This window comes from Harmonia axyridis, chromosome 2 (genome assembly GCF_914767665.1).
Source record: "Harmonia axyridis chromosome 2, icHarAxyr1.1, whole genome shotgun sequence".
Classification (NCBI taxonomy): Eukaryota; Metazoa; Arthropoda; class Insecta; order Coleoptera; family Coccinellidae; genus Harmonia; species Harmonia axyridis.
Window position 1 is genome coordinate 4,948,779 of NC_059502.1, and position 20,455 is coordinate 4,969,233.

At 33.5% G+C, this 20,455-nt stretch overlaps 2 protein-coding genes and 1 long non-coding RNA gene across 5 annotated transcripts in view; 2 read left to right on the forward strand and 1 right to left on the reverse strand.

Annotated features, from left to right (window-relative positions):
* Nucleotides 1–11,610, reverse strand: part of LOC123673049 (protein tramtrack, alpha isoform-like) — a 49,914-nt gene extending 38,304 nt beyond the window's left edge. Inside the window, exon 1 of one of the 2 annotated variants that reach the window (XM_045607458.1) lies at nt 11,476–11,610. Coding sequence is in view for 1 of the 2 variants with exons in the window: in XM_045607457.1 (XP_045463413.1) it covers nt 2,306–2,333 (28 nt within the window). In the remaining variant the exon portion in view is untranslated. Of the gene's footprint in view, nt 1–2,305; nt 2,409–11,475 lie in introns of those variants that run through there. The other variant, XM_045607457.1, reaches the window with a different exon arrangement.
* Nucleotides 11,611–11,867: 257 nt separating this feature from the next.
* Nucleotides 11,868–20,455, forward strand: part of LOC123672478 (longitudinals lacking protein, isoforms H/M/V-like) — a 360,352-nt gene continuing 351,764 nt past the window's right edge. For both annotated transcript variants that reach the window (XM_045606583.1, XM_045606582.1), the window contains exons 1-4: nt 11,868–12,027; nt 12,501–12,680; nt 12,876–13,602; nt 15,536–15,625. In XM_045606583.1, coding sequence (XP_045462539.1) covers nt 12,507–12,680; nt 12,876–13,602; nt 15,536–15,625 — 991 coding nt within the window. In that variant the 5' untranslated portion in view covers nt 11,868–12,027; nt 12,501–12,506. The remainder of the gene's footprint in view (nt 12,028–12,500; nt 12,681–12,875; nt 13,603–15,535; nt 15,626–20,455) is intronic.
* On the forward strand, nt 15,632–19,355 carry LOC123672485. Its single transcript, XR_006746309.1, has 2 exons — nt 15,632–18,572; nt 19,273–19,355. It is a non-coding gene; the product is annotated as an uncharacterized LOC123672485 (long non-coding RNA).

Genomic DNA, 20,455 nt, shown 5'->3' on the forward strand with positions numbered 1-20,455 from the left:
AAGCGTTTTCCAATGAAAAGTTTCATTGTTTCATGTTTCAAATTCCCATACTCCATGCCAATTGGACAGTTTGTTTTCCTGATAATTTGAAAAATACTCATCCGCTTGTACTGAGAACCGAAGTTCATTTGTTGTTGTTCGACAAATGGATAAAAATAAGTTTCGTGTATTGAAAAAAAAAATTTTTTTTTGGAAAAAACTATGCGATCAGAATCATAGCTTGATAAGTGTTATTCCGACTCTGCTCCATCTACAGTAAATTTGAAAAGGTTTGTTGACTTTGAATCTGACTCTAATGAAAAAGTGATTGCCGTGGTTGAAGACTATATTCTGCAAAAGAGCAAAATAACCAACAGTTATTATATCTGAACTCAAATTCAAAACTGCAAATTTTTCAAAATGGTTTTTTAATTTCTTCTGTTGGAAAAATATTCGAAACCTAGTGAATATTCAATGAAAAAAATTGGGAATTGAAAGAAGTGTTATTGAATTCTACATTTTCCAAAGAGTAAACTGTGAATATTTCAGGATGGATGAAAATTTTGTTTCTGGAACGATTCCCAAGCTTCATTATTGAAAATAATAAACCAAAAAAATGTCGAGAAACCGCTTGCTACATGATTGAACTTCTTCTTCAATTCGTTTCCACAGGATGTTTACCGGCTAATGCATGCAGGATATTGCTCAGTCGATAAAAAAACACGAAACAACAAGATAAATCCGGGAAAAGAATAACTCGTTTCCCACATTTCTCTTTCCAACATCTTCATACTTTCGCGATGACTGTCTTAAATTCAAACAACAGTTATTGGAACTTGGAACCTCAACGGCACGATCTTCAACGAAATACGGTTTGAGTGAAAGGAGGAGAGACACATGCTGTTGAAGAAAATCTACCTACTCGGAGTTGAGTTGAATATCCTGGGGCAGATATACCGGAGAGCACACTCAGAAAAGAGAGAAAAACGGTCGTAAGAAAGAGGACAGTCAGTTGAAGTTAGTAGGCATTGTGATTGTACCAATTTTTCTAGGTCTCAACTGCGGCAAAATTGGCCGACTATAGCTGAGCATTCTTTCGACCGTCATTTTCTAATCGATTTTACTTCTGCTCCTCTTTCTCTGTTAGCATTGTGTCCCAGTGACGTGCGATAGAAATGAGGAAAGCAATGATTTGGATACTCCTAAACTGTATATAGGTCGCAAATGGCGCATGAATGATCAAGCACTCGAAAAGTTTCACATCAATGCTTCCTTAATTATACATGATGTTTCCAAATTAGACGTAAACCTTGACTCATGCTGTCGTTTGAGTCATATTTAGTGATAGCGAAAATACAACAGTTTACGAGATATTTGAGTTGTAATGATTTTTAAATAATTTCTCACCTTACTAATTTTTTCGTCAATTTTTTCTACGTTGACCAAATTTGATTATAATTTTGGATTATTTTCATGGCCAGCGAGAAGTCCGGATCTAACACCGTTAGAATAAACGAAGCAGCAACAAGATTGAGACTAAATTTCATGCGGAAAATAAGAACTGAAGAAATAAGAAAGAGGGCACGTGCTTGGAATGGTAGAATATAATTAGGAATACATTTTCTACTGAAATGTTGAGTTTAATTGCAATAAAAAATTCAAATAAAAATCTTTTAGACAAAACTAGTGCCTCCATTCTGATGAAAACTCTTTTAGAAAATGAAGAAAGAATTTGGCAAGTTTTTAAGTTGATTTTGTCATACATAAATTGTGGAATTCGAAAGTTTCAAACAAATTCATATTAGAAATTTACTGTTTTTTCTTCATATAACAACTTTCAAATCAAACTAATCATTATTCAACATCTGATACAGCATAGTTTTGTTTTTTCATACATATCATATCCTTTTCTGATGAAAATAATCCAAAATTCGAATCAATCTTGGTCAACGCAGAAAAAAATTCGAGAAATGAGTTGAAGTGAGAAATTTTTCAAAAAACACAGAACTGTTGATTTTAGGTTATCAATAAATATGGCTCAATCGAAGGCAAATGAGTGATCTAACAGTTCCTTCAAGGTTCACGTCTGATTTGGAAACACTCTGTATTTTGATCTTGAATTCGTTATCATTCAATCGAACCCAATTGCTTGATATGACTCTTAGCTGAAAATCAGAAATACACATACTTTTGGCAACAAGATAGTCTGTTGTTCCTGGCCCAAGCGAACAAAAACATTTTCTTCCAGATTGTTATCTATCGGAATCAATAAACTATCTATCCCATTCATCCTATGCTCTATTCAAAAAGGATATTGATCACATACCTTCTCTAAACATGTTGAACTTCTTCATCGCACATATAATCTCTATTTATATTAAATTATTTTTTGAAGACGAATGACAGAAGTAACAAAATCGAATACAAATACATTCACAGAATTCGATGAATTTTCAGGAATAGAAAATGATTGAAGGTTGTTGTGATATCACCGAACAGTTGATTGATGAAAATTATTCGTGAAGACAACACATAATGAATTATATAATTGGTGTTTCTAAAGTAATGATAACAAAATCATAAAAGAATTTAGTAATGTGCTGTTTTCAAAAACGTCACCAGATCTACATTCACAAGCAAACGTAGCTGTGTAAATTAACCAGAAAACCCATTTTAACTTTGTGAAAGGAGCTTATTTTGCCTATTTTGACATTTATTTCTTAGATCAGGATAATTCTTGGGCTCCACATTGTGTATTATACATTTGCAAAAAGATCTGTAGTGTATTCGAAGGAATTACCAGTTGCATTCTTCAGTAATCTTCCTGAACTCCCAGAAGATGATTCTGAAACATCTTTTGATGAATTCAATCTGATGGGGGCCTTCAGCGAAACTACCCTAGTGAATTCAATTGTAGAAAGTCATATGAATGGAAATTTTGTAGTGAATAGTGACTAATTTATGTGAATTTTATTATAAGTACTTAATTAAATTAATGTGTTTTTTTGTGATAGGCAATAGTATCAGTCATAATGTGAAATAGTGAAATATACACAAGCATTCTCTTCTTATTTGAATAGCGTATTATTTTAGTTTTTTTCGTGTTTATTTACCATATTACACTCCATACCCAAAGGTAAATCTCTCAAAATTCCATGGAGTTTTTCTTTATTTATAGAACGTCCTAATAGGTTTTTTATTTGGAAGAACAACCCCAGAAATATTTCAACAAAAACATTCCTTCCCAACCTACAACCTTCTGGCTATTTTCAAGCAATAGTACTTCCACAATAATGTATTGCTATGAAATACCTAACCAAAACCTTGAAGTCATTACTCCAGCAGGTAGTAACAACTAGTGAAAATAAATACAAATTTGTTTTCGAAATATTTTAAATGGCTAACGCTATAATTGGACTGAGTATTTCCACAATCCATAGTTTTGAATTATTTTTCTATTCTATTATGTTTCCTGTAGAAAATTATTCCAACAAATTGATAGATGACAATGTATTGAAAGTATCTAATTCTATGTTTCATGGCATTTCACAAAATTGGAATATTTATGTTCAGAAGACTGAATTAGTAGTTTATCGAAGGCAGAAATCTACAAACGAAATTTGCAGGAATCTAGATTTTACATTAACACCAATCTGAACAATCGTAGAAAAGCTCCTGACTACAATATGTTAGTGCTGTTCTCATTTTAGAGCTACCGTTTTGGAGAACGTCACAACATAAATTTAATACTTGTACGATAACTTTCTAACGGAAATACTCAGATACTTGAAATTTTCAGGGAAGGTTCGTATCTCAAATACTGAAGTTGAGTTCATTAATGGGAAAAATCTGAATAGAGGTTCCGTAAATATGAAATTTTGTGTTCCTGTTGTAGAATTGCAGATTCGATCAAGATGAAAATTTGTATTTGGTTGTAAAATGGCCATTTCAAGATTCACGCAAAATTTCATATTGATCTTATAACCAGAACCATAGAAATCAAGACGAATATCGGAAAAAAAAATTTCTAATATTTCAGGGACCAAAAAACTGAAGAGTGTTTATATAAAATAACAACTACAAATCCGGGGAGATTTTCAAATTGATCAAATCATGAGAACTATGAGAATTAGAGCATAAAAAATTCAAGAAGAAACACAACTTATTCACGTGATTACTGAATAAGTTCATACATTATTATTATTATTAACTGTTTCGAGATTCGTACAGAATCTCGATTGGATAGAATAACAAAGTCCCACAAGAATAATCAAGAAGATAATGGGAAAAACGAAAACCTGATATTTCAGTGACAATACTTCTGATCGAGTTTAAATTTTCCGTGTATATATAGAATATCAATTCAAATTTTCGTGTAAAATTTCAAATGATCACATCAGAACAAAAAAAATTAGACAGTAAAAATTTCAAGAATAATATTGCAGAATAAACACCCAGTATGTCCATGATTATAAATTCGATCATGTTGAAATTTCACATATTAACATACAGGGTACTCGATCAGTCGATAATTTTTAAATTTTTGGCAAGGAGAATAATTCAAATTTTAACGGAATCGACAGTACTCAGCGCATAGGCTTAAAGTATTTTCGACCCTACAGTCTACAGGCTGGTCCGAAACGGGTTAAACACGAAACAACGCTGTTTTTATCAATGAGAATGCCCAATTTCTATATCATACTCATTATCTTTTCGACTTACGTATTCTGCAAATTTACAGGTTACTTTACAGGTGATCCGAAAGACACAGCGTCTTTTAAAAATTCCTTGAAAAAATCGATAAGTGCATTTATTAAAATGGCATGCAACTAGGATATCCAACAAGCAAAAAATAACCATGCCATTTGAATGGACTTAATGAAATTTTTAAGATCATTTTCTGAAAATCGCAGTGTGTTTCGGACCACTAGAAGAATGATCTGTAAATTTGCAAAAGACGTGAAAGCTGGTAAGTAATGGAGATTATGAGTATTATATATAAATTAGGCATTCCCATTTGAAAAAACAGGGTGGTATCGTGGTTTCTTACTTTCGGACCAGCCTGAATAGAGTCAAAAATAATTTAAGTTTATGCGCTGAGTAGGTACTGTCGATTCTAAAATTTTAATCATTTTCCATGCCTAAAATCAACAAGAGTGATCAAGCACTATTGACTCACCCTGTATATAGAATAACCATTTCCAGCTTCTTTCGAAATTTCGTGAGAACCAGAGAAAAATGGAGAAGTATATCGAAAACCAAAAATCTAATATTCTTTCTCGATATTTTGTTGGTTCGGATGATACAATTAAAAAACAATTGAAGTTGAGGCTTTTCTGGAATTATTTTCAGAAAATCCAATAAAGAAAGAGCTGAAAACTATCAGAGGACACAGGAGTCTCGAATTCCCATCCTTATTACCCCAGTTTTTCCAAAAAAAAATCACCGGATTCGAGACAAATAAAAAATTTCAAATTTCGCGATGAAAATACGATGGAAAATAAACGGCGCGCCACTGGTCCGCTTGCAGACGGTTGTTTTTACGGTTGAAAGTTTCCAACGGTTTCCTTTCTGGCCAGCCTAAACCAGGTTTCATGTCTCACAGCCGCCTCTCTCTTCAAGTCTGCCTACCTGATGGCCCCACCTTTTCTTGAAAAGTTGGACAATAGAAAATGTGGAATCCGAATATTCATCTGAGTCTCAGGCAGCGATTTTCGTGCCGGTGAAGGAGGCAAGGAAATCTAGATGGTCGGTCGACCGAACCTCGACACTCAAAGAACAACACACCTGCTGCGTTACAACGAGGTTTTGCTCGTTCTTGGAAAACTGTGTTTGGATAACCAGGACTTTCTTTTTTTTTTGAGGACCACTGGTATTTTAGAAAAATATAAAATTTAAATTTTGGGGACCACTGATTTTTCAGGAAAATATAAAATGAAACTTTGATCCAGTATTACGCTTTTTGGTTTCTTGTAATTTTGTCGTATCTCTACTACCCATTTTGCGAGAAAAATTTCAAACAATTCTCTCGTAATCCTCAGGAAAACCAAATTGGTATAAAGATCCAGTTAGTAAGCTTTAAAGAATAAATGAATTATAAGAATTGGTACTTATTTAGCCAATTTGTAGTGGAGATTGATAAGGATTCGATAAACTGGTATGATAATTACAAACAACTTTGATTACAAGAAAAACCTTTATCTCTCGTTTTCCTATGTACCTCCAATACGCTCTATTAGTGTGACGTCAAACACCGCTATTTTTGGTTTTCCTGTCAGTGTTCGGAATCCAAACAAATAAATTGTCATTCAAATTAGTACGGTGTCGTTGAAGGAATTGGCCTATTTTCATAAATAAGAGTATTTGAGGAACAATTTCAGTATTAATTGATAGACAGAAGGAACGAGGTTAATACCAGTAAGTTTGAATCCCATATTATTTCCCAGATTTTGTGAAAAGCCGTGTTTATTAGTTGAACTTCAAGTTCGAACTTACTGGCATTAATCTCGTGCCTTCTGTCTATCAATTAATAGTAAAATCATTCCTTAAATAATCTTATTTATCAAAATAAGCCAATTTCTTCAACGACAACGTACTAATTTGAATGACAATTTGTTTGTTTGGATTCCGAACACTGACAGGAGAACTAAAATGGCGGTGTGTAATGTCATCACTAATAAAGCGTATTAAGGACACCCTGTATTATAAGTCCTTTTCATATATACTACTCGAGAGATTATTGATCTAATGTTTCACCAGAAGAATAGTCCAATAGGACTCACCAGTCACCACAACTTAGTTATATCAAAAATTCCAAGTGATTAATATAAAAAACCTGTCTTGCTAAATATATCGAAAACCATCAATATTTTCTAAATGAGAATTGGTTTTCCTTCAAAAAAGAAGTTTTCGAGTCATTCGTAATGTGTGCCTCGAAAAAATCATCTAAAAGGTGTTTGATAATATATGCGCAGGAATATTTTTGGACATACAGGGTGTTCAGTTTTTCCTGATCAGGTTTTTACTTGTTTCAAATCAATTTTGTCTCACTTTTTCGGTTTCTAGATGAAAAATTAAGAATACCTTATACCGATCCCAACTTAGAGAAAACTTAAGGTTTTCCATATATTTAGCATGACAGTTTTTTTATAATATTAATCACTTGGAATTTTTGATATAACAAAGTTCTAGTGAGTCCTATTGGACTATTCTTCTGGTTGATTGATATCAATAATCTCTCGAAACAGTATATATATGAAAAGGACTTATAATACAGGGTGTCCTTAATTACTGATACACAGAAAAATGAGAGATTCCTTGGAATTTTGAGAAAAAAGTGCTATAAACATGGGTTTTGTTTTCGAGATACAGGTGTTTCTTGTGATCCAACTTTTTTATGATGATTACACTACAAATTGGATAAATAGGTACCAAAACTTATAATTAATTTATTCATCACAGCTTATTAACTAGATCTTCATAACAATTTGGTTTTCCTGAGAATTTTCGTTTGTAACTCCAATTTTGGAACACCCTGTATATAAAGGAAAAAACTCAACTCGTTTTGATCTGCGATCACGGAAATATATAGATTTAGGATTTTCTTCCAATTGATATTTCGTAAAAACAATTGAAATCTCAGCTCTTGTCTGTTTCACAGAAACATGAAATTATAAATCTAAGAAATTCAAACCTTATTTAAGAGAAAAGCCGTTTCCATCCAAGGGATCAATAGGCGCATGAATGAACATGATACCAAAAGCTTCTGAGGCCAAGTCGGTGCTCACTTCGGTGTTTTATTCTATAAAACTACCTTCGAAAATATTTACCTTGATTGATCAGGCTGAATGACAGTCCTATTGTAGCATAATAATAATATCGATTCACCGAGTTTTCGAAAATAAAGCTCATATTATGGATGTAATGGGAACAAATAGACAATATCACAAAAGCATTAGCAACAGAAAGCTATCAGTTGTACGTGATGACATCAATTTCAACTTGAAATAACTCCAATTGATGCTGAAACTAAAATCATCAGGTATCCATTAAATAACTTATTTATTTCCATTTATTATGCCCAAGTCCAATATTACTGAACACACTTAGTTAAGTTGTTCAGACGATTTTATCAATATAGTGCCAAATGTCCGTTCAGCAATACTATTACTGGACAACCTATATCTCTGACTCGTCTTGTAAATTACTACCTGGTGAATAATAGCGATAAGAATGCACTTAGCTGTAGTTATTTCTAGAATCTCCCATTTATTTTCCATTAAACTGGAATTCACTAAGAAAAACTTCATTTTCATATATCTTTAGGAAATATATTCTTGGAAATTATTCAATTCATAGTGGGTTTCTTTGTAGACATGATTTAGAGCTAAAGTGTTTAGGTAAAACCTCGAATAAAAAACAATACAGAATATATGCAGCAATTGCTGATTCAGCAATTATATGACATGTTTAGTTTGATTTTAAATGATTTTTGTAAATACAAAACATCTTGACCAATCTTAATCCCTCAAAAATCTATTAATAATAATAAAGATTATTTGGGTAAATAAACATATTCTTTCGAACAATCACACCTAGTGAAATTTAAGACCGTTAGATTTTCTGAAGTTTGTTCAAATAGAACAGTTTACTATTATGTATAGAATATGCATCTTTGTAGAATTACAGTTAAATAACATGCAATGTTGTTATTTCTAGAATGTACTATTTATATTTCATTGGAACTTGAACTTTGGATTACTCACAAGGTATAAAGTCAGAGAACTTTAGGAAAGGTTTAATTTTGGAAATTGTTCTAAACTTTTTTGGTTTGTTTTTTGTCTTTGGAGTTGATTCCAGTATTGTGTTGTGATCGATCAATACGCTCGATTAGTGTGACGTCACAAACTCCATTTTTGGTTCTCCTGTCAGTGTTCGGAATCCAAACAAATAAATTGTCATTCAAATTAGTACGGTGCCGTTGAAAGAATTGGCTTATTTTCATAAATAAGAGTATTTGAGGAACGATTTCGGTATTAATTGATAGACAAAAGGAATGAGGTTAATACCAGTAAGTTTGAATCCTGTATCATTCCCCAGATTTTGTAAAAAGCCGTGTTTATTAATTGAACTTCAAGTTCGAACTTACTGGCATTAATCTCGTGCCTTCTGTCTATCAATTAATAGTAAAATCATTCCTTAAATAATCTTATTTATCAAAATAAGCCAATTTCTTCAACGACAACGTACTAATTTGAATGACAATTTGTTTGTTTGGATTCCGAACACTGACAGGAGAACTAAAATGGCGTATTTCTGGTTTTGCAATAATATGACATGTTCTAACATGCAAAAACAAATTGAATTGAAAACCAAGTTCAAAAGTTTGATTTTCTCCCAGAGTGTTCTCAAAGTTATCTTGGGCAGACTAGGAAACAAAATCTGTCGACTAACATCACTTGGACATAACAAGTAAAAGTCCTTGGCCAAATTATCGTTCGAGTTGTGGAGGTGTGGTTAATAAATTAGAAGATTTTGAGAGTTCTATGACGTAAATGAACGATACACTTTTTTTCTAACTAGGTGGAATGTTGTCACCCGCGAAATTTTATACCTTTCCCTATTCGCAAACCACATTCATTAGGACCAGTTGTTTATGGCTTTATGTGGACAATTGGTCCAGTTGATGTACGTCTCGATTTCTCCACAGTTGTTCTCTCCACAGTGTTGATCTACCAGGATGAAAACTCGTCTCCGGGTATTCAGTAACAGCTGCAGCTTTGGGAAATGGGGGTCTACAGAACAGATGGGGGCTATGAACCCAATGTAATGGATGTTTAATTGCATTAAATCTTCGAATCTCCTTTTTCATGTTGACCGATTCACATTCACTGATATTTCCCTCCTTACAGCATGAGGCTGTCCTGTTTTAAAGCTTGTGATATGTACATTTTGTCAAGAAGGTACAAAACTTGATGATTTTAAAGGATTGTCGTGAACATACACACCAGAAAAATTGGGTTTGTAGTTCATTTACTCCTGAATCCTTTGTCTGATTTTATCAAAGTCGACCAACACCATTTTTGTTTGAAGAGGCATAGGTAACTCAAATTAAAAAGGACACTGTTTATAACAGTGTATATTAGCTTCTTATGATTTCACTTCATGTTATTTTGACCTTATATTTGTTTAATACAGAAAATGTGATATTAATATCTCAAGTCTAGGGACATTTCAATGCAAGGGGGTAGATCTTTTTTTTACTAGGGGGGTGTAATCGAAAAAAATTTTTGACGACAGCGTTTACTCATATCTGTAATGTGAGAAAGAAAGGTTTGATAACGAAGTTTGAAGCAAAAATTATTCGAAACAATAGACATGAAATTAGGCGTCAAAATAGACACAAAAAAGGCTAAGATGAAGGCATGAGATATATATGGTAAAATAAGTTAATATCACTCTGCAGAATATAGGGTGATGTAAATTTGACAGAAAAAGTTTCGTTGTTATGCATGTTCTGAAGTCAGAAGATGGTGAAAATTGAAAATTCAATATGAAATTCCGAGATTTCACTATTCAAAAGTATCATAAGTCAAAATTTGATATAAGTTTGAATTTCAATCCAAAAATTTGATCGAAATGCACATATATAAACATCATGAAAATCCATTAGAAATGAAATTTTCATGATAACATGATGACGAATTTTTTATAGTACACTATAGGTATTTTGAAATAAAAGCGATACTTATTCTTTTAGATAAAGATTTTGCAGTATAACAAATATATAATTGTTTTGTTCGAACATATATTTATATAAATGTATGTTGCCTGTGGATGAATGAATTTTTATCATTATTATTATATTTTTTGGATTACACGTGCACATGTGCACCTACTTAGGTATCGAGAAGCCGACACTATCATATCTGAATTTATAAATCAAAAATTCAATTGCTTTTCGGATCTCATTCTTCTTCTCTTCTCATTAATAAATACCTATAATAAGTTTTAGTGAAAATTATTTCTCATATTGCTCATCATCAGATAGATCAACATAAAAACAAACCCAATAAAAGGCTGCATCACTTATTCTTATGATGTACATAATTCCATTAAATTTAAATTAAATGAAATTTTTCAAATGAAGATAATTTGTTATTGATGAAGGCGCCCTAGGTACATCGAGAGAATGTGTTTCTCTGTTTATCTCACGTCATGTGATAAAACATAACTCCTTAATGATTCGAAAATATTTCAGCTCCACTCATTTTCCAGTTGTTGGAAATCAGCGCTACTTTACCGATAATCAGTAATAAGATTAATAGAAGATGACTGCGCATGCCTCAATGTCGCGCTCACTAACAAATGTGGCGGCAGATTTGAATTTGAATGAAGAAAATCGGCGCGAATTTAGAATTGGATCCAAAAACTGTAATTCGCCAAATCCAGAAAACCCGTCTGAAAATTGATTTTTGGCACTAACAGGATTCTTACCTGTATGCCAGATTTTTCCAGGTGAACACAAAATATTGATAACATAAAAATCAAACTATCAGATTGATTCACCTAAAGAAATAAAACGGAGACCGATGTGGAAAACGGACTGTACGATGAGTGGAGCTCACTATTTTGTTGTGGATCAATTCTAGCCTTTCCTTTCCTATCTGCGCTCTCTCTTTGAAATTTTCACCATTCTCTTTCTCCTAAACTTTGCCTCGCCGAAATGTGGCGGTGGAGAAACCGTCACGCAAAACTATGCTTGAGCTTGCTTGCTTTCTTGACAATGGCTGAAAGCTTGCTGTGCTATTGGTCGGATCAGCAGCGTCGATGCGCAATGGTACACTACGCAATCTCTATGTAGCGTGATGCGACACCACCGCCACATTCGGCAGTGGAAACGCGGCCGTTTGCCTCACATTCGCCGGCAGCTTTTAGTCAAATACCGCGAGTGCTAAATGAAGCATATATGTATATCCGTTTCTATGTTATAAGTAGAAACATACTGGATTTAAAATTGTGATATTTAGTTTAAGTGTGCCAAAATAGGTAATTCATTTTTTCAATTTTATCGCGCGAGGCATTTTTTCAATGAAATTACTTTATTAATCCATTAAGACTTTTTGGAATGTAGAAGCCTGATTTCCTTAGAGAATAATCTTCATGTTTTCCGGTGTTGGGAAATCTGTGCGGGAAATTCTTGTGTACATCTATAACAAATTCCGATTACCTTCAAAATTTTACTATTTTCATTCTGATTTCGTCATCTATTATGATGTTTTTCGTTTATGCCTCGCCATTTTTTCCAATCGGGTCGGAAAAGCGGCCATTGCTGTTCATCAGCAACGATTTGCTTTCCATTCCCCCACCACTTGATGACGTCAATGCTGAAGCTTCTTTGGGCCAATAGTACTGTGGGACATGGGGAGTTGTACCGTTCAGTATTGATCTTTGAAACTTTATTGATTCGTATAAGGGGATAATTGAGTTCAGTGTTTTGAAAGTTTTATTCTGATTTACAGACAAACATGGAAGACGATCAACAGTTTTGTTTACGGTGGAATAACCATCAATCCACTTTGGTAGCAGTTTTTGATACCTTATTGGAAAGTGGAACTCTTGTCGATTGTACCTTGGCTGCAGAGGGTAAATATCTCAACGCACACAAAGTAGTCCTATCAGCCTGCAGTCCATATTTCGAGGTAAGCATTTTTATGAAAATCATTAATTAATTCTGCATTGATACTTGAGGTTATTCATTTTCCACTAATGTTTTCTGAAACTTCAATGGCTCTTTGAACATTTTTTTTTTTTGAATGAATACCCTCATCTGATTTGATCATAGATGTTCGGATAAAATTGATTGTTTTCCTTAAAATTTTTTTTTTCGTTTTCAGTCATTATTGTCTAAACATTATGATAAACATCCCATACTTATACTCAAAGACGTCAAATTCCAAGAACTTAAAGCCATGATGGACTATATGTACAGAGGTGAAGTGAACATATCACAGGATCAATTAGGAGCATTATTAAAGGCAGCAGAATCGTTACAAATTAAAGGCCTTTCAGACAATAGAAAAGGAGGGGATGTAAAAACAGCAGCTCCAGCACCACCTAAAAGTCCTCAGCCTGCCTCAACGATACCAAAAGTACAAGGCCTAACGATAGAACAACGGACAAGAGAAAACAGTAGGGAGGGGTCACAGTCACCGGGTCCTCGAAAGAAAAAACGCATGAGGCGGAAGAGTGAGGACCTAGACAATCATGACGTACATTCAAATTCTTCAGAGTCACATAGTAATCATGGATCAACCGCCCAAAACATTCCGTTACCTGCCCCTTCCAAGTTAGCTGCCGACGTGCCTGAACCTTTAGAAACCAAATCTGAAATTATACTTAGGCATAAACCGAGTGACGAAATCATCCCCCAAGTTCCTATCAAAGAAAAAATAGAGACCCATACAGAACTGATGCTAGAACCAAAGTCTGAATATATTGAGGAAATGAATGAGGACAGTATTGAGGATTTGACGTTAGATGATGATGATATGAGTAATATGGAACACATGGGAGATGGCGCTGGGCCAAGTCATGGCAATATGGGTGAAGGATCAAGTCAAGGTAAGCAGTCGGCAAATTTATTTACATGACCAACAATATTCCAAAACAAATTAAAGGATTGATCGTTTTTGGAGTATTGGTGGTTTTCTTAGGTGCCGTGTCCTGTCTAGTGGAATACTAAGGAGCTGTGTTGTTTTTTAGATGATTCTGGAAGACAACACAACTTCTTTCCACAAGACATGGGTTGGCATGGTCACACTGTCTCAAAATATAACATCGAACCTCTAACTGAAGGATTGCCCTTGCGGAAATATTCTAAGTCTGCTGTCGAGATGGCTCTTCATTCGATTTTGAACCTAGGACTTTCGGTCACTCAGGCATCCATTGATTTCAAAATTAAAAGGACGACCTTGCAACATTATCTCAAAAGACTGAACATCAAAATGACTCAGACTCCTAGAAAATCGCGGTATTCGCATTAGTCATGTCCTGTGTATATATTTTCACTGTAATAAAATTTGTTTGTTCATTGCAAGTTTTTTTTGGCAACTTTCAACATTCCACATGTTTTTTCTTTCACACATTCATCATAAAAAGGCTATTTCATTATTTGAGTGTTGAAATTGAGCTCTGGGAATTTGACAGCAATTAGTGGCATAAGTTACTAATTCAATTTCAATTTCCGAGAAGTTAATTTCAACTTGGAGAAAATATATGATTCGGATTGAAATGAAAAATCTCATTTATGAATTCCAGTTTTCTCGCCTCCAATTGGATTATTGCAGGAATTGTAATTGTTCAATTGTAAATAAGAAAATTCTCATGCTTTTGCTTATCGTCCGTTGATTCCAAATACATCTGGGAGTTCACACTTCATTGTTTCTATTTTAATGACCAAAATATGCTTTCTAGTATCCATTTGGAAACTAGTCTTTTGTTTTGGTCACCTTGAAGCAATTATATCCAAAGAACTCTTATTTCGATTAGGATCGACTTCTTGTCGATCCTTCTCATTGGGTGTACTGGAACATGTACGAAATGTATGGGTCAAGTTTTGTGGTTATTGGAAAATTGAATATTCTCAATTTTCTACGCAACCCAAATTTATACCTATAATTTCGAGGTGACATTTCGAGAGCATGATAATTTGAAATCTGGAATTAATTTTTTTATGAGGTTTTTTAGAGATTCGAATTGATTGCTAGAATGAAAGATTAATGATAATTATTTCGATTTTGAAACTTCATGTGGAATGAAAAAAAAAATTTGAATCGATTTAATTGAGAACAACTTTCATTAATTATGGGTAGATTCTAATATTGTGTTAATTCTATTGGATCTACTCACATTATTGAAAGGTTTATTAGGTAATGTTAACAAGTAACTGAGATTTTGCCCTAAAATTGAACTGCGTTTTCAGTTTTTTCTTATCCTATTATATCTTGACAGATTTTTGAAGATCCTTCAGTAGAGAAGTTTGGTTTATGTGACTTTATTTTTAAATTAATTTTGTTTTTCCATCTTTAGTCTCAATTAACAACTTCAAGAATACTTTGAACTGTTCCATATTACAGCATACATTGTTCTTGAGACTAATTCGGTTATTTGTTCAATAGTTTTATTCTATTTTACGAACTAATTACTTGAAGTTAATGTTTGCAGTATTCAAAAATTCATGCTTCTCATTACAGTTTAGTTAATTCAGAAAGAAATTTTTTCTATTGAATCAAACTTTAATGATGAATCATAATTTTCATGATATGGTTCAAAGTATTTACTTTTGATTGTTTGTATTGTTTTATTTAATGAATTTCAATCTGGTGCTAGAAATTTTTATAATTTTGAAAATTGATCTTGGGATTAGATGAAATTCATTATCAGATAATATACTCCAGAAGCTTAATTATCAATTATCATAATTATCAGATGAGACTAATGGTGGGGGAAATTAGGTTGATGATGGTATCTCATGGATTTTTTGCTCATTTTGCAGGTTTTGGATCTTGGCAAATCGGTAATCAAAGTCAAGATGAAGTGTTTTTAGCGGCACAGGAGGCCGTTGGTGCACATCGAGATTCACAAGGTAAGATTTTTTATTCTTTTATAAACCTGTCTGTTTCTCTGTTGTTGTGGTTTCATTTTCTCAATCCAGAGTTTCTAACTCCTTTGCTTCAGGTTATCAGAAACCATCTTCGACAGGCAATCAAACAGGTTTCTTTTTTTTGCATTTGCAATGGTATGGCAAAATTAATACACCTTGAGTTTCAGTCTCTGATTTATTTGTTTTGTGGCTTTGGTTTATTGTTTAACTTGGCTTTAGTTTACCTATTAGCTTATGTTCATAGCTTTATCTTCTATGTAGTACTTTTGTATTTCTGCGAAACCTTTCTCCCTCCAACAAAGAAAAAGTGGAAATCTAGATTTAGTGTTCGATATTTCAGTTCATTAAAATGATTTCATATCATTTCTTTAGATAGATAGTTTCGATTCAGATCATTGAGACTCAAGTTCTTATTTCAAACATGTTTCAAATTAATTTTGGGGAATTTTTTCTAATAACGATCAATTTATAAGGGGGTTCGCTCTAAATTTTTTGCGGATTGAATATTTCGAAATGATATGAGATGCCCAAAAACAACCTTATGAGATGGTTGCTTGATGCACTAGGCAGGTTTCAGCACTTTTAAGGTAAGAAGGGGGAGAACTGGTATGAACTCTAATGTTGCCATTCATCGATTCATTTAAGATTTCACCAAACGTAATTTTTTAATATTCACTTTATCCCTGGCAAACATTCGAGGTCTGAACGGTCAGAGACTGAGGTCTCGGTGTTTTGTTTAGTTACTCCCGCTTGTTACATTATTTTAATTTATTGACTAATTAAATAAAATTTTGCCAAACCATTGTAAGTGTCGTTGTGTTGGGTTCTGTAGGAAGTAAATCTAGCAATTGAGTAATTTTTAAAAACCAAATGTTTTTCTAGTAGATTCAAATTATCAATTCTTTAAGATATTAGATCCTATAAGTTGATAATGGTAGAGAAAAACATTTCGGAAGTTCACTTTGATTAACCTAGTCGAAAATTGTTAGGTATACGTTCCTGAAGATAATGTTGGCCTTCTATTTCATGTACCTTCCAATTTTTCGGGTCTAACACTAATTCAATTGTGCATGCTTCTCATTTCATTTTGTACAGTTATACTATTTTCGAGTCACATACTACAATTTAGTATGTGACTTATTTTTTCAGTGTTTGAATTTTCCGTCCTAACCTTGTTTGCAAGTTTGCAAGCATGGTAGTTTTCGAGATTGGATATATTCAATTTTGGATGTATCCTCGTCGTTTTCTGTAGTTGCATGTATTTACATGTAACGAGGTAATTGTTGGTGAAATGAAGTGAACCGATTTTTTGGAAATTTGATATTTATCAAAATTCCACGATTATAACATGTCTGATATCGTAAACTTTACGAGATCTGCATGAAATTTTTTTCTTAAATCTTTCCACTTCAATGATATATTTTTATTTTTGAAGTATGAGAGATATTGCTGAATTCAATTCGACTTTCGGAACTTCAAACCAAGTATTCAAGGATGTGGAAATACTTGTCAATTCTTCTCGATGTCATTTAGATATTCATTTGATCAGGAGAGAATTGACAAGTGTTTAAATTTTTTACAATTTGAACTTTTGGTTTGAAATTGCCACGCTGCTGTGTGAGGAGGAACCATGTTTTGATAGGTGAGTATATTGGTGAGTATTGAGGGAGTTTTCTTCCCACTTTGTGAAAGTTCATCGATTTCTGCATTTCAAGTTTCGTAATATTTTTTTGTGGCACTACCATTGTTTCTTTCTGAAACGAGCAAAGATTTGCCGTTACGGATCCGAAGGAATGTTGAGACCTCAAAAAAAGTATTAAGAATCGAGATATACCTTTTTAGGGAGTGTTTTTGAATTCTTAAACATTCCTTTTCCAATTCATGAATATTCGGCGAAACATTGCATTGCAATATTTTTTGTAATGTGATATGGTGAATGAAATCTATTATATTTCAAATGTGATTTGGGTCTAGTCGAGTTAGCGTTGAAATTCAGCTTAATTACTTTTTACGTCTCATCAATTGATGACTTGGTTTGTGAGTATAATTGGTAAGTTGACTTCAGCGTCGAGTATGACTATAGGAGGCCAACAGACAATTAAATTCACGTTTCTTAGCTGACGAAACGGCTTGTCACTTCCTGAATGTTGCATGCCAAACTTTTGTACCTGCAGTATTCTAGAAAATGACAGCATGTTCTAACAGGTAGCGTCATATGACGGTTGACATTTTATCTTCCGTGATATGTCGCACTTTGTCTTTGCAACATTTGTTTTTCGATGTGCATGGATAAAAGCTTGAAACGTGATTTATTTATTTATTTTTTGACTGTTGGCATTTCCTAGTCTGGTTTGTTGCAGTTCCATCTCTCATGTGTCCTAAGTGTGGTCGAAAATACTCCGTACCATCGACGCTAGAACGCCACCTAAAGTACGAGTGTGGTGTTGCTAAACAGTTCGAATGTGGCGTTTGCCATCGAAGGTTTTCAAGAAGAGATATACTCCGTTGTCATCAGAAAACTCTAGCTCATTAGCATAAGTATGTGTTGGGTGCGCGTAGTGTGAACATCGATCGTCAGAATTTAAATCTAACTTTGCTTCAATTTTATCTAACATGCACCGTCTCCAAGTGGGAAGGTGTGTGGTTAGATGAAGCTCAGTTTTTCGAATAGTGGCCTGATTCTAACGCTGATTGACAACGATACTTTTCTTGTCAACTGCGGTAGAATCAGGTTGGGTGTGGAGGTGGGACTATTCGAATTTTTCTCTTTTTTTTTTTAAATCCACCGGTGGTAAAATTTCCTGAGCTCTTTTTCTACCCTTTCCACAATTTTCCCTAGTATCTCCTAGTAGCCGCCAGCCAAGCAGTGGATGGTATGGTTTGGACTGCCAAGCAGCTAGCTTCAGGGTGGCTTTCCAGCCAATAAGAGGTTAGTATTCGTTTTTTTTAGTCTTCATTTATGACCAACTCTGGTGCTATACATTGAAGAGGGGCTGTACGCTACAGACTTGATTGGCCGATAGTTTCATTGGTTCATCTGGTATTCAGAAGACTGATCAAACTATATCGTAATTCAGGCTATAGTGTATGGCTTATATAACCCTTTATATGACAAACTGTTTTAAACTTATTGTTTTGAGTTGAAACTTTTGTTTTGTTTTATTCCGGTCTCTCCCATCGCTCAAAATTTGTTTTTGTTCTGAAAGGCAGTCTCTGAATTTGGCTGAATAGAATCACGTGATCCTTCTCGAGGTACACTTAAAAACCTCAGAACGATCGGGTTAATGTTTCTAGTTCAAATTAGTGACGCCTTGAAGTGTTTATATTGAGAATTAGTCCAGTGGAAAGATATCAAGGTAGAATTCCTTGAGTTTTTCTGGTTTGGTCTTTAGTTCTCTTTATAAAAGACACGAATTCTAATTTTGAATGATCTTTAGAAAACCATTGTAATTTTGATATCTTGTGGAAAATTTGAAAACTTGAAATTTTCGCATTACAATTATTGCGAAAGTTTGAAGTATAACTTATCCATAAGCTATCGAATTACTGTTTTTCTATGTGGGAAACTGGTAGAAAGTCTGCCAATTTCGTGACGCAAGTTTCTATATTTTTTTTCTCTATTGTTACAGGTCTCGTCCTCCCATGATAGTCGTTGGCCAACGTCAAATACATTAAAAAAATGTAGAAAAAAACGAATAAAGTTGAAATTTTATATAATATGTTTCTTTTTTGATTACCCGTTTCCAGAAAATTAGAAGGCCATTTAAAAAGTAAGCGACATGTGAAGTTCAGATAGAAATGGCTAGTATAGAACTCCTTATTTCCAGGAGACAAATGGTTTCTCAGACAAAATGAAGTAGTCGACTTCACAAGTGGCTTTCCTTGTGTCAACTGTGGTAAGCTGTACAAGCATCGAGGAAACATGCGTAGGCACATGGTTTATGAATGCGGGAAACAAGCACGGTTCCAGTGCTCTTTTTGCGTGCGAAAATTTCATCAGCAATCTAATTTGAAAAGGCACTTGGATAATAAACATAAATGCATGCTAAAATTCAATGATGACATTACAGTGTTCAGAACTCGTAGGCGGGTTTCCATTGATTCGTAGGCTGCTATAAATTCACGATGTTCTTTTCTTTTCTAGTCAGAAGTACCAAAGATTTTCTGTTTGCCAAAGTAAATGATAATGTTTCAATTTCATTTAGGTCTGAAGTTATATTGTATTCTGAATGAACCTAATTTTTTAAAAGAGCTCTCAAATTTCTATTTTTGCTCTAAGAAGAAAGGAATTCTAGTCAGTCAATTAAATTCTTATTTGCAAATAACTTCAATCGAATTTCCTATTTTATCCTATCGAGTCTGCGGTATTGATTCTCGAAAGATATAATTAGTTCAATTATAATTGTTCACACGAGTCTAGTCTTGTCAAAGCCCATTTTAATTTAGGTCAATTATATATTCCTAATCTTACTAGTATTTGTACCTGGTAAAATATAATCAATATTGTAGGAAAGTAAGATTATTAAAATATGATGAAAAAAATTGAGTTGATGCCAGATGTTCCTGTCCGATAAGATAAGAGAGTTTTGAAGGTAAGCATGATACTTTTTTACTAAATTACGAAAACGAGAAGGTCTTATTTCGATCTAATCCGAAATTTGAAATAGAGTCTGATGTATTTTATTCTTTCATCCTGTTTTCCTTTCCAAAATAAACTAATTCGTGTATAATTTTTTTAACATTTCGTAACATCATTCTTGAGCTGGTTTTTCGAATGATCTTTATGATCATAATTTGAAAAATAATTTTTAA